Source organism: Morchella importuna, assembly GCF_003444635.1.
Source record: "Morchella importuna strain M04M26 chromosome Unknown Morimp01GS008, whole genome shotgun sequence".
Taxonomy (NCBI): domain Eukaryota; kingdom Fungi; phylum Ascomycota; class Pezizomycetes; order Pezizales; family Morchellaceae; genus Morchella; species Morchella importuna.
The window spans coordinates 1,252,830-1,277,684 of record NW_025763405.1 but is presented as its reverse complement, the minus strand read 5'-3'; the positions used below and the strand labels follow the sequence as shown (position 1 = coordinate 1,277,684).

Genomic DNA, 24,855 nt, shown 5'->3' with positions numbered 1-24,855 from the left:
AAGATATAATAATAGCCACATGCAGCTAGCTATAGTCGATGAATTTCAGCGGAGGTTGATGGACTCAGTACCAAGTGCTGTAAATAGCGAGTAGAAAATAATCACAATTGACTGCTACAATAACCATCAGTTGTAGTGCAACAGATAGGTTCCAGTATTAATTCCGTGTAGATAAACCCCACAAAGCCGACGCCAGAGACATTAAAGGACTAAAAACAAATGATGGTAGTGATGGTGGGGAACGAGGAAGAAAGATGATGGGAGAAAAGGAAGTAGTCAGAGGACACGAAAAGAAAAAAAAAGGTTGAACGAGCAGGTCTCAAATGTTGCTACCACACCGAGTTTGGAGTCATGGGCCGCTGTATTCCTACACTAGTGTATTTATGGGAACAGCCACCTTTGTCTCGTGACTCAATTTGAATCAAGAGAGACACAGAGAAAAGTTTTATTGTAGTACATGCACAGACCCTCAGACTTTAACTTGAAAAACAATTTTTTTTATGGGATTAATTTTGTGGGCAACCTAATTAACGTTCTGAGTTATAAACGACAACTCAACTATTATCATCCCCCTCGTCCTACTGTAGCGACCAGTCAGGTCCGTACAGAGACTTTTCCTGTCAACAGGAGATAGATCGTACAGTACTGTCTGACAAGTTCCCGAGTTCGTACAGTGAGTTGAAGTTGACTGGCTGAACAAAAGGTTCATACACAGCTCTGTCTGTGTTCGATAATGTGCAACGTCTACCGCGAGGAAATAAAGATTGCTATTAATAACACCCGGAAGCTTCGTACAGAGTTTGTCCTGACATCCAAAGTACTTCCTACACTGCCCCATTCTCCTGACACTTGTTCGTACAAAACTTCTGGGCCTGGCACCTGACGTACGAACCTGACTGGTCGTTACAGTATACTCGATACCGGATGCGGGTGGGAAATTCTCGGGGGTTCACGTGTAACTACATTTCTTGCGCAGTTCCCACCGTAACACTTGAGCAGAATCGACGAAAGCCCTTATTTACGTCTATGGGCCATGATCGGTGAGTGGGAGGTTTGTCGCGTGCAGCCTATGTAGAATGGGCGGCTGTACTCTACATGTAGTGGTTAAAAAAAAATCCGTAAAAATATGTATATGTAGTTATGTGCGTACATTTAGCTATATGTACTCTTTGGTGCTCGTAATCATTGGCATGGATCTCCACAACCCTATGCCAGGGAGCGGGCCGGGCCGGGAAATCGCATCGCGAAAGATCTACAGGGCATACCCGGTGGTGTGCACATGAGGCTTGGCAAAGGAACTGGACATGGGCTCTGTAGCTGTTATTACTGTCATTAGCACTGTGTCAAGAACAACAAGCCTGGCTGTCTTGATCATAACTGTACGTTTATTCAGAAGACATCCACTATAAAAGGAGCTTGTTCCATCAACGATTCTCTTCAGTCTTTTACAAATCATCGCTCTGGATAACATCATGTATCGACAATAGAGAGGTTTTGCAAACACTGTGCGTACTTGTATCCACAGCAATAGCAAGGGTTCAGGCTCCAAAGTAATACGAGACATGAAGGCCGTATGTATGAAGGGGTTAGTCTGTACTAACTCGTGCACAGGGCAAGTAAACAAACAAGATCATTGGCTCAAGACGAAAACTTCACCAGGCATGGAGAACAACCCATTTAAAACTTTGGAATCTGCACTCGCATCCCTGGAGGTAGTACACACTCCATCTGCAGAACCTACAATGCCAGGCCTACTTGGTAAGAGCCTGGCTTGGCAAAAGCCTAAACGCACACCGGCCGGGAAGACACGTGCGGGTGGGTAACACCCGTTGTGGAGACCTTTATCAATGACACCGGGCCCTGAGCTCGAGTTTATCACAGCTACATGTATGTATGGGCCCTAACATTTATCAAATAGCCAGATTTTTATTGCAAATACCAAATTTATCTACGGCCTATTAAACATGCAGAAACACATGTACCTAGCGGCCTCCGCGGACCCCGCTTCCTCAATTAGAATACGAATAACCGCAAATACGATTACCAACAACTTTCGCCAACCCAACCTTAACGCCTACCCTTTCCGCCTTTCTCCTCAACTTTTTGATAAACCGCTTCCCCTTGTTGCCATACTTCCCCATCGGATGTATCTTGAGGGTGTTCATCCTCAGAAAGCCTGTCTCCACCTCCTTTAACATCTCAGCCAGCCAGCTGATCGTAAACTCCCACGGGAAGCAGACTTCAAAGATTTCTAAATTCACTGGCAGCACCGCCGTGAAGTTCAACTGCCATGCAACTCCGGGCGTGAAGGTCGAGCAAGTCATCCCCCAGATAGACCCATAGTTACAGACCACCTCCCTAAGCATTGGAAAGTCCCTCAGCGTCCCGACCTTCCCGTGGGTCCCGTCGCGCGAGTGCACCTTCCCGAGATTCACCATGAGGTACTGCAGCGTCGGCTTCAGGATCTGCAGTGCAGCCGGGAACGCCTCGTCGCAGATATGCGTGGGATTGAAGAGGCCGCCGGCGTCGTCGTACTCGAGGTGGTTAACCTTGTTTGCGATGCGGAACAGGATAGCAAGTGTTGAACCATGGAGCTCACAGCCGAGAAGACGTAGGTCCGTGACGGAGGAAGCTCCGTGCCACGCGGGGTTCTCGGGGATGATCGAGGTGGTGATGACGTGGTGGGCCGTGAAGGACTTGAGGTTGGGGAGGAGGAGCATGGGGATGATGTGTTGTGCGGTGGTCGAGTATTCGGCGTAGACGGTGAGGGAGCGGACGCTCTGCATGCCGATTGCGGAGAGGCGTGGGGTGCCGGGAGCGGCGGGGAGGGAGGGGGTATACTCCCGGAGGAGACCGAAAGGATCAGTGAAGTTGGGCCCAAAGTCGGGCGGGTAGCTGATGACGAGGTTCTCGACGCTCTTTAGCATATGGCACAGGAGCAGTGCCTGGTCACCCTCCCATCTCACCGCGAGTTCAAGGCCGCACTTGGATGCAGCAGCGGTAAAGAGAGACCTCTCGTGAGATGTGACTCGCGGCTTGTGCTCGGTGCCCCATCTGATTTTGATGTTCTTGATGTACGCCGCAAGGTACGGGCGGGAAATGAGCGTGCGGAGGAGCTGCCAGGGCCTCCTGTGCCTGGCCGTGGAGTTCGGGCAGTATCCGATGTTGACGTCCTGATAGATGAAGCGCTCAGCGTTCTTGCGGAAGCGGCGGGAAACACGGCCGATGCTGAGGAGGGTCTTGAGACGGGGGGTGGAGTCGTGGAGGGGGTTGTAGGAGCGGTAGACAATGGAGAGGATTTGGTGGATGATCTCGTTTGGGAGATCTTGGAAGGCTGCCATGGCTACTGGGTCTGGATGGATGGATAGATGGATGGGGGCTTTGATGGGAATTGTGATGGATGGATGGAATGTGATATGTGGGGTGAAACAAGCTATGGATGGATGGATGGATGAGTGGGGGTGGGATTGGGTCTCGGCTCGCATTTTGACATCTTGGGGCGGCTTGGCGGGGTTGGTTTTTGCCCGCTCGCCCTGCTAGTCGTTAGGGCTTTAGGTGGAATCTGGTTGAAATGAGGGGTTGTCATCTTGCCCGTACGGAGCTTCTTCCACGGTGGTTTAAACTTGAGAGGTCTATTTTTACTTGAGACTTTGTTATCTACTTCAATGTCAATACAGAGTCGATTTGTGAAATAGGTACAGAAGATACATGTAGATGTGCATGTATTTACTACATCTCAGACATTCTAAAGCTTAAAGTGATAAGTATATTGATGTGCATATCTGTTATCTGTATGATACCGGACAGCCAATCGATAGACAGCCCGTGACGGGAGACTGACAGGGGTGGTGCGGTTGATCGACGCCGCTTAACTTGAACAGGGTTGGCTTGGAACACCTTGCGGGGTGCAGCTGGTCTATGCATCTCTAAGATAAGATTGTACATCTTTGGGCGAATCACAGAGCCTTCAAAGGGCATCTTTTTTCATGGCACTGATGATATTATTACTCGGTCCTAATTAATACCCCCACCACAAATCGATTGCTGACATGACTAGTACTTCGCTACGCCCACACTATTACGAAAGTGCAAAGTTACATAGCTCAGCTCCTGCGAATGCCGGCCCGAGGGCCTGGTGCATGATGGGTACATATTATATTTGTCCAAGAAGCAAATATCTGCTAAGCTAGAAATTGATGCGGTATTTTCACACGAGTGGGGGAGTCAGGCTATGAAATTCCTGATCCTCCAAATATATCCAGCGCCCTCTTAAGCTTATTCTAGGGCTACAATCCTGGCCGTGGCCCAAGTGTACTTGTAATTGCGCTGGTACCAATTGACACTGTGATAATCAGCAAGAAAGTCGAATGAAAGAGGGAACTGGGTTGGAGTTGGGAGATCTTACAAACTCCTCCTTCCTGCAATTCTCGGGTGAGTGGCCCAGCTTCCGCCGAGCATCACGTTGTGCTTGCCATCGAAGAAATCCGCTACAAAAGTTAGCTCCTTCTTAACTTGGGTTATAAGACTTTTTCAGTACTTACCGGTGTACTCGGGATACATCTCGTCCTCCTTGAACCCCTCGTGGCGTTCTAGGACTGTGCTAGTCCACTCCCAGGCGCCGCCTGTTGCGGAACGCCCGAGTGGTGCCCCCCCAGCGCTGGGAATGACCGACGTGGGGTGCCAGAATTTGAAGCCGACGTTGTTGCCCCGGATGTCGGCGAAGGTGGAAGATGGGTTTGGGGGGGACTCGCGGACGCCGTTGTTGATTAGGTGTCTGGTGAGGGTGAGGGGTTAGTACATGATCGATATTATATACATGTCTGACGTTGATACTTACCCATTGACAGCATCGATCCGCTTCCCCAGCGTCTTCTCTGCAACGTCTAACGATTCGGCATACTCATATAGGGCTCGCACTTCATCTGCGGTGGGTATCCTTCCGCCCATCCACTTTGCGCAGCCGAGGAGTTCGTCGTAGGATGCCATGACTGGCCATTCGCGGGTGAGCTTTAAGGGGACGGGGCCGAAGACGGTTTTGACGGAGAAAGAGGAGAGGAAGTGCTCAAATGAGCTGGCTGTGCCGTTCCCGTTTTGATGGCTAGTGCCGTTCCCGTTTTGATAGGTGGCCCCGTTTCCGTTGTGATGAATGATACCGTTGCCATTTTGATAAGTAGCCCCGTTCGACTTTGGTCCGGAGAAAGTCCAAGAAGCTGGAATGTTGTTGGAGGATTGTGCATGAAGATACTTGGCATATTCCTCGTTGGTGATGGGATGTGATCTAACCTTGAACGCTGGCACCTCAATGCCGCGGCGTACCGGTTTCTCATTGTCCCATCCGAAGTATCGCTGTTGATAACCACAGTCCCCATTACCAGCCGAGCCATTAGATGTATGGGTTTCATGGTCGTCAATACCGACACTAATAATCGTCTTTGGGATTTCAGTCCATTTATCGGCGTTTTTGGCGTTTGCTCCTCTTCTCACTTCCCATTCTCTGCCAGAGACGAAGTCGGGTTTAACAACACCGGGTGGTGGGAGGGTATAGTCACTTTGTAGAAGCATATAAAGAAGTGTTTCTAAATGCATAGCCTCATGTTCAAATGACAACCAAAGGGCGCGTTGAAGCTTAGGAAACCTAGAGTCTACACGAGCCACCCCGTCTGTGCCGTATAGCGCCAGGGTCCTCGCTCTAACTCTGCGAGAGTAATCTAGAATTTCATCTAATTCAGGCCAGGAAGCCGGTATTTCACTGTGTTTATGGCACTGGTTGGGGTCATCGACGTCGGGGTCGATTCCGCGCTGGAAGATGTCTTGATATTTCTGCCCCGGGCTAGTCATCTTTCCATCCGACGCGCGAGAGACCTGAAGGTCTAAAAAGGCTGGAATGTGTCCAATGTAGAAAATGCATGGATTTCGAAGATCGATTGGTTTGGTGAGGAGTTTATCCTTGGGAATCATCCCAAGAGTCACAGTGTCCCACGCCGCCCATAATTCCGTCCATTCCGACACTGTTGGTGTTGGACTCGGGGCATATAGCGAGGGTGGCCCTAGCGGGAAATTGAATCTTGGTTTGTAAAGCATATGAAGATCTAAACTTTACAATTAGACACTCGTGTATTTCAATGCAAAATTAGGTCGCATCAACTCGGTTGTGGTCAATACTAGGGAGTACTTGCAATAGTCCCCGGCGTCGTTAGACCACCGTGCTCCATCAGCCAGCCCAGCATGTTCCCAAAGTAAGTGCGATTCGTTCTCATCAAATTTGTAGCTATACTCGACATTGATTCTTTCCCCTTTCTTTACCATAACACCCTCGAGAGCACCGTCAAAGGCAATATCTTTCAAAGCTTCATAATACGCCTGGTGTCTTCCTTCTTCCGCATTCCACTCCCCGACGAATTCCCATTCCCCGGGAACAAAATGCTCCTTCTCCATTACACTATTTGCGTGCCATAAGCCGTTCAGGGTGAAGTCCCGCGAGATCCCCTTAGGGTCGTTGTACGCTAACTTGACTTTCTCCGCATCTTTGCAGCCATCAAGGCCAACCAGCATACAATCGGGCTTTCCAACACGCAGGGCATCGGCTGCCCATTCCTTCAGAAACTCAGCAACCCCCCTCAAATTGAAGTTCCCGGCCGAAGAACCGAGCCACAATATGCAGCGGCTCTTGTCGTTTGCAGTTGCAGATGATTTCAACCAGGCTTTCCCGTCGTCGTATGTTCCATGCAGGCCGACGCAGCGAACATTTTTGAACGTTCCGGCGGGTATCAACTGCAAAGTCCGCACCAGTTCGGAACGGTCCAGATCAAGTGCATAGTATGTGATTTTTTTACCCAGACGGTCAAGGGCATGTAAAAGGATGTTCACTTTTCGGAGGTTTCTAGAATGGTATTAGTTGTTCTGTCAGCTAACAGTCTGAAAGTGGTCTAGAACAACTAAAGAGAATATGAATATCCTACCCACTCCCCAGTTCTATAACAACTCCACCATCTTCAATCCTCTCTGCCATGTTGTCTGCATATTTCTCGAGTATTCCGATCTCTGTATTGGTCAAATAATATTCGTCGAGGTAAGTGATCTCTTCGAAGAGCTTCAGGCCACGGTCGTCATAAAGTAACAGGGTCGGAAGGGTCTTTTCTCCCGCTTCCTTTTTTAGACCAGCTACAATATCATCCTTTAGAGATGACTCAAGGCCTCCCTTATTAACTCTAATATCGAGGATTTCCACTTCGTTTTCACGGCCGAAACCATTTCTTTCATTGAAGGCTCCCATTTCTAGAGAATCTATTCAGGCTAGTTCTGGGGCGTAACTAAAAGCGGTGGGAGTAATAAGTTGATAGAGGGTATGTTAATGGGGGTGTAGAATGCTTTGTCTCAGGAGAATTGAAGCAATTCCTCGAGGGAATTCTCCGCTTATAATCGGGTGAAGCTCAGGATAATGACGTCATGTGAGTGAAGGGTTGGGATGCCGTGAGGTAACCGGTAACATACCGCCAAAACTCGAAAAATTGGCTATCTCCGGCCAGGGATTATCACTCGAGTAATTGGTTGAATGGCATCGACCTGCATCAGAAGTTTCCCATACAAGTAATTTTGATCTCTGGAAGCTAGCCAATTTTTCGAGTTATGGCGGTATTCGGTCCTATGGTTCCTCCCCGTGCACGCTCCAAGGAGCGAATTTGAAATCCTTCCAATCCTAGCACTCGGACCATTGATATTTTAGGTGAATATACATGCATCTCATCCAGATGCACAAGGTTGTCAGCCAGAAATGACCTGACTTGGTTTGAGGATATGTACGCTACCTGCCGATATTACAAACCAGGGTTGTTGGATCGTTGACTAATTCCTTCTATCCCTTGTTAAAGTTACTCCGTTCCTTTGCAGCACTTGCACATAGCTGTCATTACAGCTTGCGGTAAGATTATTGTAGAAATATGGGAGGAGTCCTATTGGCTTGCCCAGCCACAGAAACCCTGTTTTTAGACCCCTGTTTCTACAATAATTTTACCTCTCGCTGTAACAGTTTGAAATCAGAATTTTATATCAGCTCAGCGGTCACTATGATCTCATAAATCATATATGAGTCGGCGCCCACATAATGTGGGGGTATCGGGACGAAGCTTTCCCAGAGTACAGGAATCGAAACCATAAATTCACTATAAGAATACATGTACATGGGACTTCATATCCGGTGGTGACTAGAAATGATAGACAAAACTAATCGTTATCCCTGTCAATGATTACACATGTACTTGCCAAAGGGGCAACCATTAATTGGCCCGTACCGCAAGGGGTAGATCTTGACATTGTTTTTAAAACCGACTGCTATTGCATATGATACAAAATGGTGGATTGGTATCATATGTAATAGCAGTCCAAAACTCAAGTCTTTACGAGTACTTATCTTACTCCTATCAGAATAAGATTTCAGAGTGCCAATAGTGAATTTTGTCAACTGCAAAAGGGCACAAAAAGTGCACAGGCCTCTTTAACTTAAGGTCTATAATTGACGAACAATTCATTGATATCGACCGGGTTCGCCATTTGACCCGTCCATGTCTGGATATACATGGACTTATATTGGGTTGATATTCATGTGACCTGTCACCTGTATTTCCTGCTCTGTTGCGGCTAGGTACATAATTTATTATGTATGTACCTATGTACATAGCTTAGACTGGATTTCACCTACAGAATATGACAGAAGAGCGGCATTCTTCGGAGCAGGATGGTGCCCATGTAGCGGCATGTACCGAGAGTACATATATATAGCGGCGATCCGGAAACTTGGCTTAACGGAATCTCAAACGGATAGATTTCCACAAGCTGGCAATTCGATTCAAATCCAATCCGGATCGCCGCCCATGGGTACGTATCCAAGGATACAATCTCTACTCTACTCGTAGCTTTATAGCGTTTCCGAACACGACCAATATTTCATGACATACGAAAAAGCGCCAAATCCACCTTCTTGTATGTCATGCAATATTGGTCGTGTTCGGAAACGCTATAAAGCTACGAGTATGTGAGGATTTATTTATAACCACATTTCATGACGGAAACAGCTGCCGAGTGATCGCTAGTGATACGATGCAACACTTTGTACTTAGACCACAGCCGAGCACTGATGGGGTGTTCAACACTACGTGCAATTTAAGTTAAGGGACTACATGTATGTACTCTCTCCCTCTCTCTTGGTGATACAGTATTTTCCAAAAGGTATATCCCCAGATCCAAGGGAACATTCTTCGTATTTTGCTTTTCGAAGTTTCTGTGCCTCACAGTCGAAGTCAATTGTGTGGCCCGATATGAAACAATTCTTAAGCCTCACATTATCCTGAAATATTGCTAGATCTGTGATGCGCGATTTAATTTATAAGTTGCTTTCAAATTGACCGCGCGCTTGTATCACTAATATAATGAAGCGGATGTGACCATAAACTACGGGGAAGTTGCAAAGCGCCCCTCAACCTCACTGCCCTACTAGGAGGTTCTTGCATATGTTCGTTCAACAGACCAGGTAAATACATACGCATCGGTAGATCTGCTTTATCGTAGGCCTAGCTGGGCAGCGCGCTTCACTCATATGGTGTGCGCACGCTTAAAGGTAGCGGATCGCGACGAAATGTCAATGGCTTATAACTTTTCAACGAAAAATCGTAAATAAAAACGTAATGATAGAACTCTAGTACTAGTGATGAAGTTTAGTTCTATCATTGCAGAATTTTAATATCTGTCTGGGTTGTAAAGCCTTTGGAAGTTGAAATTGTGTATTTTTGTATGTAAAATGCGCCAAGACTGAACAAAGTGGAACAGTATTATACTCATTTATACCCCAGAAAAGCAAATCTGACTGATCCGTGGCAGTAATGCAGCAGAATTGCTAGCAATGGGCCCTCTTATTGGCCCATGAGCCCTATTGCAGCCACAATTGTTCCACTTCCGTATGCCACCATATCACCTTTAAGAGTGTGCGCACCATATATAGTCTTTGCTTTCTGTACATTCAATCACCTCTCTATATATAAGGTAATAATAAGAAGAAGAAGAGCAAGAGATAGAGTGGGCTGTAGTAATGTGGCCTTTCTGATATTCCCAACAATGTATCCCCATGGCCCACACGCACAGCGTTCTACATAATGACATGTATAATGCAGTCAAGTAGCTTGTGTACTTTGTATGTAAACCATGATCATCATTCAGCCACATTCCGAATCCTATCTCCTATATGTACTACCAGTCATCATAATTATATGTAGCAGTACTATAGTACGGAGTTTCTTATTGTGTTTTTAGGAATACATGTATGTAATTCAAACCCAACGAGTTGCGCATGCCCGCTCTAGCAATTGGGGCGCTGGGTACTTTGATTTAACATAAGGAAATCACCAATTATGTATTATATAATAATATACAGTTGACTCTCTTTATAGTGATACTTCATACAGTGATACTCTCGTTATAATGATAGCAATCGGTGGTCCCGAAATACCCTTTTACCAGTATCTCCTTACTTCTTATAGTGATACTCGCCTTATAAGAATATATTCAACAGAGATTTTCGGTCCCGACCATATCCTTATATCGAGAGGCGACTGTATGTACATGTACTCTGCACGTGTACTATATACAGTGGAGTCCCGATAGTAGCAACCTCGATAATAGCATATCCTCGATAGTAGCATATAGTTGGGCAATCCCAAATGAGTCGGTACGGGCAAAGTTGTTCTCGATACAAGCATATCCCCGATAGTGGCACACGAAAATCCGTTCCCGACCATATGCTATTATCGAGACTCCACTGTACATGTAGGTACAATTGCGATTGTCTTGTAGCATTTAGAATGGAGTACCGCAAAAACTCACGAACTTTGCTAGCGGATCTGACCAAAAACTAACTTGTAGAGGAAATATCTGAAGCTGATCTCTGCCTTTCAGCCAATCATCAATGAAGAAATCCCTGCACGGAGATAATCAAGTTGGCGAGTTTCTGCGGTATTTTATTTCGTGGGAATTAATGCATAGGCCGAGTGCGAGCCGACATCTACATGTACTTATTAAATCCGGCAGCATAAGTACAAGCTGATGACTAACGTCAACCCTGTTTTCGTCGACCTGGCAGGTACGTAAAGCCTGACCTCGTATGGTGGGCGTCACGATATCGGGGTCGGTCTTGGCACATGTAAAAATCTCCATCAGGTAAATCATCACCTATTTAGATGTTTTTGAGCTCACAGATGGCGATTAACGCCCTTTTGGTAATAAACCGAGTGCTTTATGGTGATGGACAGGAGTATTCTTAGTGGATTTTGATCTGGCCTTAATAATTTGTATGGGTAAAAATTGACATGTCTCCCTACCAAACTCACCCAACTTCAAAGTCTATCTCCTCAACCGCAACACAAGATAATTAAAATTAAAGGCCGTAGAATGATTATCCTCTTGATTCTCTGTCATTCTACGGCCTCTAATCAAAAATATATTGTGTTGTGGTTGAGGGGATAGATTTGGCGTTCATGTACTTCTACCGGCCCCGATATCGTGACGCCCACCATACCCAGTCTAGTATTTTGTGGTTGCTGTGCCAAGAAGTTTGGGATGGGATCGAGCTCATGTAAAGCCTACTTAGACCGTATACCACAGTTAAAACCATTTCATTATAACAATAGGCTCTTCTTCTCCGAAGCCTACCAACATGAGGCACCCCGATGCCGGGCACACCAACCACGCATACTCTACTGCATGTATCTGGTCTAATCCTGCTCGGTACCTATTACAAGGTTTAATAGGTCAGATCATGATCAACCCATATGGGCTCGTATTATTACTTCAAATTTAAAGGCTTCAATACAAGCAACAACACAATATTAATCATCACGTTCCTAATGGGGATGTATCAACGCCTTTTATATAATTCCCACCGGATTACGTGGGGTGCATCGGTATACGTAACAAGATGAGTTCAATAAGCATCTTTTGAGCTTGTGAGATCTTGTCTAGTTTGAATTTCATTATGATTCCTTTGGTCTTATAGATAATTCTTTGAGTTTTGTAGATTAGAGTCATGATCAGGTACTTGATCACCCACGGCAAAAAATGTGCAAATGGAAGCCCCAGCTTCTAAGAAATGGAACTTCCCATGAGCACTGTACTGTGCAGTCCCCGACTAAGGGGATTCAACCTCTATCATAGTAACATGATTGAGATAGAGAGGTAAATACCATCGGGAACGTCGAATATAACGTCTTTTCTTGTGGTCGGTGGCTAAACGACTCTTTGATTCGGTCGGGCTGGTATTGAATTGACCGGGTTTACTATTGGTAGAGAAATCCTTGGACTAGGGATCGCCAAGTATTGCAGCCTTGTAATTCACGCGCATACAACACTTATTACAAGGTATCTAGCCACATCCCCTTGCCCCTCCCATCCTCTAACCCCTCCCCAGAAACACAGACGGATTCGTTTAGCGATCACATCAGAGAACCGCGGGAAGCATCTTTAGCTCACGATGGAATTCGCAGTGGGTATTGCGCTGGCAATCCCCTCATTAGTGGAAATGTCAATCATGTAAGCCCGTACCGGCTTCACTTATGGCTACGTATTTGAGATGGACTAATGGTTGAGGTGGGGGGGCTAGGCTAGGAAAGGACCTCGTTGACAAATTCAAAACCTTCCAGAACTATGGATCCGAAGTAGATGAGCTTATTACTGTAGTCCAAAGCCAATGGCTCAGGCTTGAGGAGGAGCTTAAATATCTTGCATCTATCGAAGACTGTCTCGAACACAGCCTCAAAGATTGTTTTAAAAAACTTTCGAACCTCTTGTGCGGCAAATTTCGAGATATCATGCTGAAAATCGACGAATACTCGAGGAAGGAGAGGGTTTTATACAAGCTGAAGTTCGTATTTTTCAAAAGAATACTCAACGAGGCTATCCAAGAACTCAAGAGACGGCATGACAGCCTTGGCGATTTGATCTACACACTCACTCTAAATTCGAACACGATCCTAGATCAGAGAATCAAACTTCAATCAACACAATCAATACCTCCATATTTTGCGGTAGTCAAGAACTTACGAGAGGCCATTTCTACCAAGAATAATACCAAGCGGATAAAGGGCGCTCAGATAAACTTCGAACACGATGACAATCTTTACTGGAGGAATCGGCAGAAAATCAAACACACAAGCGCCAGTATACTACAAATACCAGGCCGTCGATTTATAATCGATTCCATTCCTTGCAGTCCTTCCGAAAGGCAGCATCGCGTCCAAGATTTTCGACAGCTAGCTTTAGTTCTCAAATCGGTTTCTCCGAGTACCAGCTTTGGTATTCTTAATTGCTCTGGGATCGTCGAATTGCCGAGGACGGAAGTCAGTTGTGAGATCGAAATGGTATTCAATGTACCCCCAAAACTCAGCGTCCCAGAGTCTCTACGATCTCTTCTTTTGATGGAGAATCACAACGTATCGATATATCCCATTGGTGCACGGATAGAACTTGCGAAGAAACTCGCTAGAACTGTTTTATATGTTCATGCGGCAGATTTTGTTCACAAAAACTTCCGCCCAGAGATGATACTCATGTTCGACTCCGATAGCAAGAAATCTCTCGGTTCTCCTTTCCTTATAGGTTTTCAGAAAGCTCGTCCTGCTGTTGGCTATACAGCTTACCTAGGGGACAAAGCATGGGAGGAAAATTTATACCGACACCCAGATCGCCAAGGGGAATTCCACCAGACAGTTTACAAGATGGAGCATGATGTATACAGTCTCGGTGTTTGTTTGCTTGAAATTGCATTATGGCAATCGTTTGTGGCGTGGACCGAAGACAATCAGGCTAAGATGACCGAAGTATCAGACTATTTATTAAGGCCCAGTGACAACGGAAAGCAGGTCAGGTCTTATGAAATAAAAGCAAGAATGGTGAAAATGGCTGAGGAGAGGGTACCGCGAATACTCGGGAGCAAATATACAGATGTTGTTGTATCGTGCTTGACATGTCTAGATCACGCTGGGAACGACGATGACGATGCGATGACCTTGGTAGGGGACGGAGATGAAACAGAGATTGTAAATCCTTTGAGGGAGGAAGCTGTCAGTGTGGGCGCTAGTTATATCGAGAAGGTAAGCTGGGCGATGTGTAACTCCCGTACTATTATTAGGGTTTGAGTCTGACTAGCTTTCTAGATTTTGGGGAAGCTTGAAGAGATATCGGTGTGATTACGACTAGACTGAGGTAAGAGATGTGGGATGGTACCCTCAGTCTTTACATGATCATTATTATAACTCAGGGCATTTCCACGCGGTTTAGTGTATCATTTGGCTCACATTCTGGGCATTAGGTTTCAGTCTTCATCTTTGAAGCTGAGTTTTGATGATCTTTTGAACTTTTTTCCAAGGGAGCATATTAGGGGGATCAACATATATATACGCATGAAATCCTGGATTTTTTTTTATCTACATTCAAGCCCTATACTGATTAGAGTCAATGAGTAACGAGTATTTGTCTCTATATACATTTTTGATTTACGGATAATAAAAGTATAAATTGTTAAACTTTCCGACCTCGAACCGGTACCCTTTTCCACCGGCTTCAGCGTTCCAATTAATCAACTCATCCACACACATGGGCATGGGTGCCAGTGAAAATCATAAAATCCATAGATTTAACTACTTAATAACATATTAATAAAAACTCCATTAGATTTCAGGAGAGAGCTGCACCTATGTGTATTTCTGGCCAGAAGTTATGTCGACCGGCCGAGCCAGGCACTTTAATTTCCTAAATCAGACCCAGATCTAGATAATGTAACATCTTCTAAATCTAATCATCACCCAGCCTCAAAAACACGATTCTGAGATGGTTTTACCCACCCAGAGAAACCTTTTGAGCCCTCAAAACCCAGCTAGCTATCCGCTACTGCATGGGGAAAATCCAAAGCGCTCTGGGATGAAGTGCTACACATATTCACTGCAGTCAAACACAATTAGTACACGGATGTAAATAAGGAGTTACCCACTTTAAGATGAGACTTGAGTGTCGTATTGAACATAAGGAGGGTTTATCAAACGAGGAACCTAGTGAAACCCTGAGTGACAATTTAAGAGATGAAGGTCGTCATAAGAAGCCGGATGGAGGCCCTGAACCAGGGGGAAAGAAGTGCGATGGTGGAAGATCCAAGATGTTTACTAGAGAACATAACGTAATGATGCGGCTGAAGAGAGTAGGAGCGCTCGGTGCCGAGGTAGAACGTGCCAGAACCTCGTCCACAAAAGAGAATGATCGACCACGAGCAATATGCTCGTTGCAATTGGATATCAAATGACTCGTTTGAAATGAGAACAAGGAAGAGTGGGAAGGGTTTGTCTAGATCGCGTCCAAGGTCTTTCATGAGTCCATATTACCATCTACTTGGGAATTGGAGAAAAACTGATAACTCGGTCACAGATGATCACTCGCATCTTTCGAAAAAAGTCGCGAGACCAGACTTTTCTGTTTTATCTTGTTATGTCTTCTCTCATTCTAGCTGTTTTGTTTCATCTTGTATCTCAAGACCTTTCGTCTTGTGCCCACCATTAATCAGTCAAGCAGCGAATATATATACAGGGCTTTGCATTACAGCTATAGAAGGCTAGGAGTTTCCCTCGCGATACTTGATCCCTTTTCACTCCCCATAGCCTTACCTCCACACAAACATACTCAAGCGCGTCTTGCTCGATTAGAAATATCTCTTATAACTGTGACTTGCCCCATTCCTGACCCTGCACAATCTTGTAAGCTTTGGCCTTTCGGAACTTCTGGAGACAAGGCTTGATTCCCGTCATGCCCGAGCCTTCCGGTATGGTGATGCACGCACACTGGTTTGGAAGCTTTCGGGGGTGACAGGTTTTGATATTGTTGAGAACGATGAAAGCTTGTATTGATTTACTCGTGCTCGATACAGAAAGATGTGAGAAAAGAAAGACAGAAGAGAGTTCGTTGACCACAATTGCAACCCTTGCAAGCATCACCCATGCTCACTCGTCATAACCCGGCCTTCCTGCCCTGCTAGTCAACCCATTCTTCGTCCCCTACTCAACCCGTTCGCACCTGATACTAATAGGGAGCATAGGACGCTCGATTTCAACAGATATCACCTACAGTATCCTCAAGTTGAGGGATAGCCTGGGACATTATAGGCATAACGAATGCCTCAAACGGCACGAACTGGCTCTCGTTAGGGGAAGGGGCAAAACGAGCCTGAACTCTGAAAGTAAAGAACTAGACGAAGGAGATAGTCCGGCTACTTAGCTCAGCAGCCTGGACCGCTTTGTATTAGAAAGCGGTTCTCAGAGCGTTTGAACTAGCTGAGGCCTAGTATTTTCATACAATGATACGTGATGGTTCGAGCTAGAGCTCGGAGTATGTAAATACAATGTGCAAGAGTGAGCTGGGAGACAATACACAGCACTTGGTTACCTTATATCACGACACCGAGTACAGCGCTTGTTCCGGTCATCCCTCAGCTAGTATCCCTTTGACTGTAATGAATACTGCCAAATTGCGAAGGATAGAATGGAGGGGCAAGTGATGGTCGAACTTGTGAAGAAAGATATGATTCATTTTGAGAATTGTACAGCGGCAGGTAATAAGTGATGGAACGCCCTGAGATACAGTTATACCTGCAAACACCGTATGTTGGTGGCTTTTTACCCAAAACAGGTATCACTGTGTCTCAGGGTATTCCATCACTTATTACCTACCACTGTACATCCAACACCAGATCTATCAACTCAGAGAGGTGAGCAGGTAGTGAAAGATTCTCCTGCTCTACTCCATAATCCACTACCACAAAGCTCAGTGTTACACTCCCGAGTATTCAGCTCCAAGTCCTCCGGCATTCAGTACCCCACTTCGTGGTACCCAATTGTACTACATTTGTAGTAATAACGCTTGAAAGAAGGTCCTGAACTGTAAGCATACGATCGATAGTGATATGGTAGAGGAAACTTCACATTGCCAGAGGTTGCCTATAGATGACACACCTGTTATCTATGATAGAAAAGTGAAGATAAATGTGTAGGTGAGGTACAACCAAAGAGTGCAATGCGTACCTATGCCCGGTCCAAAAGCTGTGGCGGTTGGCAGAAGAGAAAAGGAGTGAGGCCGGAGCCCAGGCGCATGTTATGGGACGATAGCAAAGGAGTTAGTAGTTTGGTTTTGATATTCGGCCTTATTGGTACGATTAACTGGGGCTCAAACCCATGTATCAAGGTCCACTGGAGGGTGTCCCGGGCGGGTTCCGTTCGGTTAGCTGTCCCGTTATCGGCGGGCATTAGGTGTTTGCGGACACCAGCCAGATCTTATCTAGGCAGGATCATACCATGTGGAGTAAACCATACAGAGGATCGATTATCCAATGATCAATTCATCACATACTTACAAGTAAATACCTGTACTCATATGCGCCCTCTTCACTGTACTTGGCTAGGAATGCCATTTGGTTTCTGAGGTACTCCGGCCCACGTAAGGTTTTGTTCCAGAGGGCCGAGTACAATCTCGATCTCGTTGAGTCCTATCTCTATCCGGTTGCGATACTTACACGTACTCTACTGACCTTCATCCTTCGTCTTTTGTAGCCTTTACCTGGCGGAAATGGCTCAGCTCTTCCAGCTACCACTATATCTTCTTTCAGATCATAACCGGTTCAATTGCACTAGCCAATTATGGTTGGGGGTAGGAACTGCCTGATGTGAATATCTACATCATTTTTGCAGGGTGTAGGATCCGGTCGGAATCTTGGATTCCTGGCAAGATCTGGTTATTGATCGGGAATTATAAATTGCTGCTATTTGGGGTACATATGTGCCTGTGGAGAGTTCTCCACAGATTCACTACCGATCTGTTTTGAAATGGCGTTATTTATCGGACATACACATGCCTCCACATATGCAAGCAGGAGTAGGTAGGTGATCTACTCCACTCTACCGGAATATGTGTGGTGCGGTTAATATACGTGCTGATGCTTAATTATTATTCTCCGGGACCGAAGCTCTTAATTTATAAATTCGCCTACCTGGACGTTGTGCCGTTGTAAATTGATCTCGAATCGTCCATTACACGACAGGCTAGTCCCTGTATGTGCATAAACCCTAGCCCTACTATACAGGCCTTGGCGTGCTAACCTCGTGGACAGTTGGCATGCTGGCACGGAGATCAGCCCTTCGGCACCAAATTGACTGGAGAAGTCCAGCAATTGGCGGAGATGAGACGTGGGGATCATCGTCGTAACCATCATCGAGGAGAGAGGGGGAGGGGTTGTCATTACTTTTGATTATTGGATAATGCCTTTTGTCTCTCTCTCCGACACCGACACTGAATGTCTACCGTTAAAGGAGTAGGTATTCTCTAGGTACTCTTGACCGTACCGTACTCTTGGAGTACTCAATGCTCCATGTCTACAATGACACCCATCTCTCTAATGTTCTAGAATCCTCTCGCTTAGCAGTGGGGATTTATTCTTAGCCGCGCAATGCCGCTGCGAACACCAACTTGGGAGACTTGAAGCAAGGGAAAATTCCATCAAGGGTCCAATGACAACAGGGCGGATGCCACCGCATTCTGCACATCAACAGCAGAGAGTAGAAAATCGACGATCCTCCAATGAGTTAATGACAACAGATGTATGCTTACACACGGTGCTTTTTTTCACCTCATCGTTTCGAATGCGGGGCGTCTGTGCTTGAGCGCGTGCTCTCTATGAGCTAAGATCACCGGGGTGTTAAATACATGTCGTAGGTTCCCCGAGCTAGACCCTTCCCTCCTCCTCCTTTCCCCTTCTTTGTACTCCAGGACGCACTTCTGCTACCATTCCGCTCCCATACAGCTCTCAACACAAACAATACGCCATCCCAACACCAATACTCCAAAAAAAAAAAAAAAAAACCCCCAAACACGCAAACATGGGAAAAGAGCTTTTCGATGTTATGGTCGTCCCTGGCTGCGGCAAAGGCCTAGTAGCACGAACCTACATCCCTCGTGGCACCCGCATCATCTCAGAGGCCCCCCTGTTCAGCATTTCAAACTTCGCCCAGACTTCCCTAACCGACATCGTCGCCTACGTGACCTCAATCCTCAAAAAGCTCCCCAAGGACCAGCAACGCGGGTTCCTCGGCCTCCACAACGCCTTCATCAGACAAGCATCCCCCTTCTACGGCATCGTCAGAACAAACTCCCTCCCCTTCGGCCCGGAATCCCCTGAGCTCGGCCTCTTCCTCACATGTGCGCGTCTCAACCACAGCTGCTCCCCCAACGCGAACCACTCGTGGAACAGCGACACGAGGACCGAGTCCGTCCATGCTATCAGAGATATCGACCCAGGCGAGGAAATAACCATATGCTACCAGTCCTCGCAATCCTCACACTCAAACAGAGCCAGCCGCCAGGATGAGCTCCTAAAGATGTTTGGCTTTGAGTGCCACTGCATGATCTGCGTGCTCCCCGCAGAAGACTCCCGCGAGAGCGACCAACGCAGGGCCGAGATCGAGGAGCTCGACCGCATCATCGGCTCCGGCGAGCTGCTGGTACGCAACGCGCCCAGGGCTCTTGGCGCGTGCAGGACCATCATCGAGCACCTGGAGGACGAGGGAATACAGGACATGCGGGTAGCAAGAGCATACTACGACGCCTTCCAGATCTGTGTTTCGAACGGCGACATGGCGCGGGCGAGCGTGTTTGCCAGGAAGCATATTGAGGAGGTGATATGCTGCGAGGGCGAGGACGCGCCGGGCCTGAAGGAGAGACAGGCGTTTGTGGACAAACCAGAGACGCACAGATTGGCTGGTGTGTCGAATATGTGGGAGTCGAAGCTGTCGGACAGGGCTAGGTCTGACCATGATGATTTTGAGGGGTGGCTGTGGAAGAGAGCTGTGTATGTTTGAGGTATGTAGCTATCTCCCCATCTTCTGCTTGAACTGCTTGAACCGTCTTGGCTAATTTTCATAACGAGGTAGAGGTAGCATCACACACACACGCGGCGTTTTTTTCTTCAAAAAGCCAATTGTATTATCAGGAAATCGAAGTGCTCGAGTATACTAACTAGGTCAGGTCATCCATCCCTGGAGGATCAATGGTCACATATATCTGTATTCACCTTTAGCAGGCCCATTATCTTTTTTTTTTCGTTTGTTTGTGTGTGTATATAGTGGTGGCAAAGTACAGTACGTCTCCGCTCAAATTTTTTAATAAATGAGTGGTAAACAAACCATGATAAAAAATACTTCTTCAATTCAAACCACAAGTATTCGTGCGATATATATATCCATAAGTCGAGTACATGTATCTTTTCATCGTTACAAAACCATACCAGCTTTCCCGAACGTTACCTGAGAATTATACCCATGCATACTTTACACAAATAATTACCTACATGTAGTTATACTAATACGTAGGTAAATAGTTATCGCCACTTTCTCTCCCGTTCGTCAATTTCAATTTAACTCTATAAACAGGTTCGTCATTATGCCAAGCCACACTAATACCTCTCTAAAAAATCATAGTCTTAGGCCATGCGTAATATTATTATGTCTACTTTTAGTACTCGGCACCATCCCCCGGTTTCCACGCAGTCATAACTAAATAAAATGTTGAAACCTCTACGAAAAGACTCTAAATTAGTAGTGTCGGGGTAATCGGTATCTGACTGCTGGATTAACAAAACAAGGGTGAAGAAACTTGATAACAGAAGGAAATTTTATTTCTAACTTATTTACACAGTTTCTCGATAACAGCTTAATTCATCATAAGCACACTTCGGTGCATATCCAAGTTGTTTTTTAAACCAACGACTTTTAATAATTCATCCTCCGCTCCTATAGTACCGAATACCATCCTATTTGATCGCTCACTAGTTCAGCAGTAAGTTTACGGGGTTGCAGTTGTCTGGGTAAATTTCTGTATCATAGAGGTTTGTGACTATTTATACAATTCATATGTCAGCGTTATACCAATGCCCTCAGCGGACCAGAGGACTAAAGCACAACTTACAGTCAGAGCTTCCGCAAGCATAGAAGACATTGGTTCCCCCTAAACCAAGAGTATTGTCATCACAAATGTTGAACCCACCGGTAATAACGGCTCCTGTCTGGGGTGGGCTATCGAATTGAAGCTGGCGGTTATCGGCGATATAACCAGTGCGTCCACTGGCATCAGTAAGGACACCGTTATTGAGGGTGACTCCCAAGAGATCTCCATTCTGGCGAGCTTGGATCTGTCCGTCGGCAATCTGGGTTACTGGGGTGGTACCAGCAGCACCGGTACCAGAGCCAGCACCACTAGCGGCACTAGCACCAGCACCAGCACCAGCACCAACACCAACACCAGCACCAGCACCAGCACCAGCACCAGCACCAGCACCAGCACCAGCACCAGCACCAGCACCAACACCAGCACCAGCACCAACACCAGCACCAGCACCAGCACCAGCACTAGTACCAGAGTTAGAGTCAGAGTCAGCACCAGAGCCAGCGGCACCAGCGGCACCAGAGCCAGCAGCACCGGCGCCAAATGAACCTGGTGTCTGTGGGACCTGCCCATTAGCAGTCAAATCAGCAGCTTCTTGGCCTACCTGGCCTGGAGGAACACCTGCAGCTCCAGCCTCAGCAGCAGAACCTGCCGCGTTTGCAGCCTCTCCAGGAGTTGCGGAAGCACCTTCGGGGGTAGGTGATGGGACGGTGCCAGAGTCCCCAGCGCCAGGGGATCCAGCAGATCCAGGGGCTGCTCCAGGGGCTACTCCAGCAGCGGAAGAGCCTGCGGCCCCAGTAGATGCCTCAGGTCCAGCGCCTGGAGCCTGAATTTGGCCATCCTGGATCTGGGTTACCTGGTCTGTGGGGGGGCCGATGGGAGGAGGTCCTGCTTCGGATACTTGGATTTGTCCATCAGCAAATTGAGTAGCAACTCCAGAGGAACTAACGCCATTACCAGATCCAGCCCCGACTCCGGCTCCGGCTCCAGGGCCAGCTCCAGCTCCAGTTCCAGCCCCATATTGTTCAGGAGTTTGTGGGACAACGCCATTTGCAACGTTGGCAGCAGCATTTTCTGCAACCACAGAGGGAGGGACGCCTGCAGCGCCGGCCGCGGCAGCGGCAGAACCAGCATTTGCAGCTTCTTCTGGAGTCGCAGATACTTCGTCTCCAGGAGACCCGGCAGAGCCAGCAGCACCGGCAGCGGGGCCAGCACCAGGGCCAGCTTCACCAGCAGCACCAGTAGCGGAACCAGCACCAGAGCCAGCTCCAAATTGCTCAGGAGTTTGTGGGACAACGCCATTTGCAACGTTAGCAGCAGTGTTTTCTGCAACTACGGAGGGAGGAACGCCCGCAGCGCCAGCAGCGGCAGCGCCAGCGCCAGCATTTGCAGCTTGTTCTGGAGTTGCAGATAATTCATCTCCAGGAGCACCAGCAGCGGGGCCAGCACCAGGGCCAGCACCAGCAGCCGTACCAGCAGCGGAACCGGCAGCAGATGATCCAGCTGCTCCGGTACCACCAGGAGCCTGGACCTGGCCTTCTCGATGTCAGTGGATTTTACTAAGCTTCGTGGAATTGGACTTACCATCTGCAATTTGAGTGACAGCCTGTCTTCTTCTGATAGCAGCAGCTAGTAATAAACAAATATTAGCACATAATCTTCATGCTCTCTCTGAATAAACCATGCCCGTACTGGGGTGGAGGGGATTGGGGGGGGGGGGGGGAGGCATACTATCTGCGGGAGCAATGCTGAGCCCATATGTGTTAGGAGAAGACAACACACAGTTGCCGGGAACAGCAGTGGAGGGAGTGAGTAAATCAGTCACTCCCTGGGGAGAAGCGATGGCACGACCATTGACAGCACTAATACCAGCGGCGGTGAGGAGGACGGGAAGAATTTTGGCAATCATCTTGACTTTCTTTTTTTCTTTCCAAGGCTACTGGAAGATATAAAAACGAGTGATGGAGAAGGGGAGTTTCGAGATGAAGAGTGAGGTGAAAGGAATCTCGGTAGAGGATTTAAGGTTCTTTATACGCTGGAATATATGGATTATGTATGCTGGTCTTTTTGAATCGACTAAGAGCCAGATAATATCCCGCCACCAAAGGATTTCAAAAAGTGAACGTGTTTGAAGCAAAGGAGAAGTAGAATTTTCATAAGCAGGGAGGTGGCCACCTCCATTCTCTCCAATGAATATGCTCTTCTTTCCGTATAACCGTGGAAACATTATACCGACCAGATATCTAGAAGCATCGACTTGAGATCTGGCGTACGTCTCGAACAAAAACGCCTGATGCACACTCACAAAAAAGATCCCTTAAAATCGTGTATTGGTGTCCCAACTATTCTACTCTCAGAATCTATATCCCCTGTGTATTTTCACGACCAGGAGACCAGATTGCGTTTTACTCAGTAGTAAACCTAACCCTCACTCCGTGAACCTCTTTTTGCTGTGAAGTCACCTTCTATGACCCGTCCTCTTCCTATTCTGGTGTCTCCACATTCCGTAGGCCTACATATAGGTATGTAGCTAAATTCCTGAATATTACCGCGCCGTCATGAGTGTTGTGATCCACGAGGCTACTCGAGGCGAGCAGAGACAAGTGCCTCCCGTACATATGGTTCATGGCTAGCTTTTCTTATTCGTGCAGAGATAATACCTCGAGGGTCTCGAACTGCCTCGAGGTCTTTACGGCAGATATTACTATATGTAAACATATTAGATTATTATACTTTGCTGTTGAATATTGACGAACTGCACTGGAGAACCAGGGAATACTTCGAATTTTCCTATCCATATCGATTCGGAAACCTCAATCCCACTGGCCAATACATGCCACTAATACTACGATTACCTAAAATCTGAACAGCTCGAGGCGAGTAAAAGGGGTTGCCTTGAGCATGCTCGCTTCGTCGACTCCCGTGCCTTGAACTCTCTCTAGTCCTCCGGCGCCAATGCCTCGTGGGCGACATTAGTCGTGAGCCTAATATTCGGTTTTTACGGGAACGAATGATCGCAAAGGGATATAGTTTCTCAAAGGGCTTCGTGAATCCAGTCGGCAATAACGATCAACTCGGAGAATACACAAGCCTCGAGATATTAACTCTTTTTGGCGGCGTATTGAAAAAGCTTTTATCAAATATCCACGGAGAAGTTAGCGTTTTATTCAAACTCGAGCGGAAGTTTCAAATCTCAATGGTTTTTCAAACCCTCCATTTATCCTCTTGAATCAATAGATCCCTGATCCCTATCCCGATATCCGCAGGCTTTTCAGGTCCATATGCATGGAACTACTGAGTGTGTACCGCTCGCCAAGATGTTTTATATCCACTCAGAAGATTTCCCGGGCTCCCTAGACCTTTCGGTAAAATTTTAGAAAAATTTCGAGGTCGGTGGAAGGTATCGGATCGGATCGATGCGTTTAACCAAGTAACTGAACATAGATACATGTATATACGTACAAGGATAAAATGACTCCGGATGATAGATACCTATACGGGCCCCGGGTAAGCATCCAGCGTCTAAATGTTTAGACAACTTTGATAGGCGAAAGCAAATATAGATGACAAATATTCTATAATTAATAGTGCTTTATGACTTCACCAAGGGAAGAGTGTTCCTGGGTCGACACCTAGCTCTCACGTGATTGATTATAATTAGAAAATGGATAATTTCTTACTAAGCACAAACCGTTTCACGATAGACATCCTACTTCACAATGATGTGAATCTCAAGCCGTAGAAACTGTATTGACGTTTGAAAAGTGTCGAAAATATTGAGTAACTTTAGAAATTCATAGAGGGTTTTCTGCCGTTAATATAGAACCCACATGTGAGTCTTTCGAATCA

General features: G+C 46.6%; 5 protein-coding genes across 5 annotated transcripts; 2 read left to right on the top strand and 3 right to left on the bottom strand.

Moving 5' to 3' along the window:
* Positions 1 to 2,009: 2,009 nt before the first annotated feature.
* LAJ45_03794 (uncharacterized protein) lies at positions 2,010 to 3,341 on the bottom strand (the record flags this gene model as incomplete). Its single annotated transcript, XM_046113378.1, has 1 exon — positions 2,010 to 3,341. The coding sequence occupies one exon, from the start codon at positions 3,339 to 3,341 to the stop codon at positions 2,010 to 2,012; it is 1,332 nt and encodes a 443-aa protein (XP_045973671.1).
* A 934-nt stretch (positions 3,342 to 4,275) lies between these two features.
* Positions 4,276 to 7,273, bottom strand: LAJ45_03793 (uncharacterized protein; the record flags this gene model as incomplete). Its single annotated transcript, XM_046113377.1, has 6 exons — positions 4,276 to 4,342; positions 4,406 to 4,487; positions 4,542 to 4,774; positions 4,838 to 6,089; positions 6,177 to 6,880; positions 6,960 to 7,273. The coding sequence occupies 6 exons, from the start codon at positions 7,271 to 7,273 to the stop codon at positions 4,276 to 4,278; spliced, it is 2,652 nt and encodes an 883-aa protein (XP_045973670.1).
* Positions 7,274 to 12,511: 5,238 nt separating this feature from the next.
* LAJ45_03792 (uncharacterized protein) lies at positions 12,512 to 14,225 on the top strand (the record flags this gene model as incomplete). Its single annotated transcript, XM_046113376.1, has 3 exons — positions 12,512 to 12,570; positions 12,641 to 14,129; positions 14,193 to 14,225. 3 exons carry the CDS (start codon positions 12,512 to 12,514, stop codon positions 14,223 to 14,225), a joined length of 1,581 nt encoding a protein of 526 aa, XP_045973669.1.
* Positions 14,226 to 18,774: 4,549 nt separating this feature from the next.
* LAJ45_03791 (uncharacterized protein) lies at positions 18,775 to 20,003 on the top strand (the record flags this gene model as incomplete). Its single annotated transcript, XM_046113375.1, has 4 exons — positions 18,775 to 18,779; positions 18,872 to 19,792; positions 19,854 to 19,926; positions 19,998 to 20,003. The coding sequence occupies 4 exons, from the start codon at positions 18,775 to 18,777 to the stop codon at positions 20,001 to 20,003; spliced, it is 1,005 nt and encodes a 334-aa protein (XP_045973668.1).
* An 887-nt stretch (positions 20,004 to 20,890) lies between these two features.
* LAJ45_03790 (uncharacterized protein) lies at positions 20,891 to 22,915 on the bottom strand (the record flags this gene model as incomplete). Its single annotated transcript, XM_046113374.1, has 4 exons — positions 20,891 to 20,958; positions 21,031 to 22,542; positions 22,591 to 22,635; positions 22,738 to 22,915. The coding sequence occupies 4 exons, from the start codon at positions 22,913 to 22,915 to the stop codon at positions 20,891 to 20,893; spliced, it is 1,803 nt and encodes a 600-aa protein (XP_045973667.1).
* Positions 22,916 to 24,855: the final 1,940 nt, after the last annotated feature.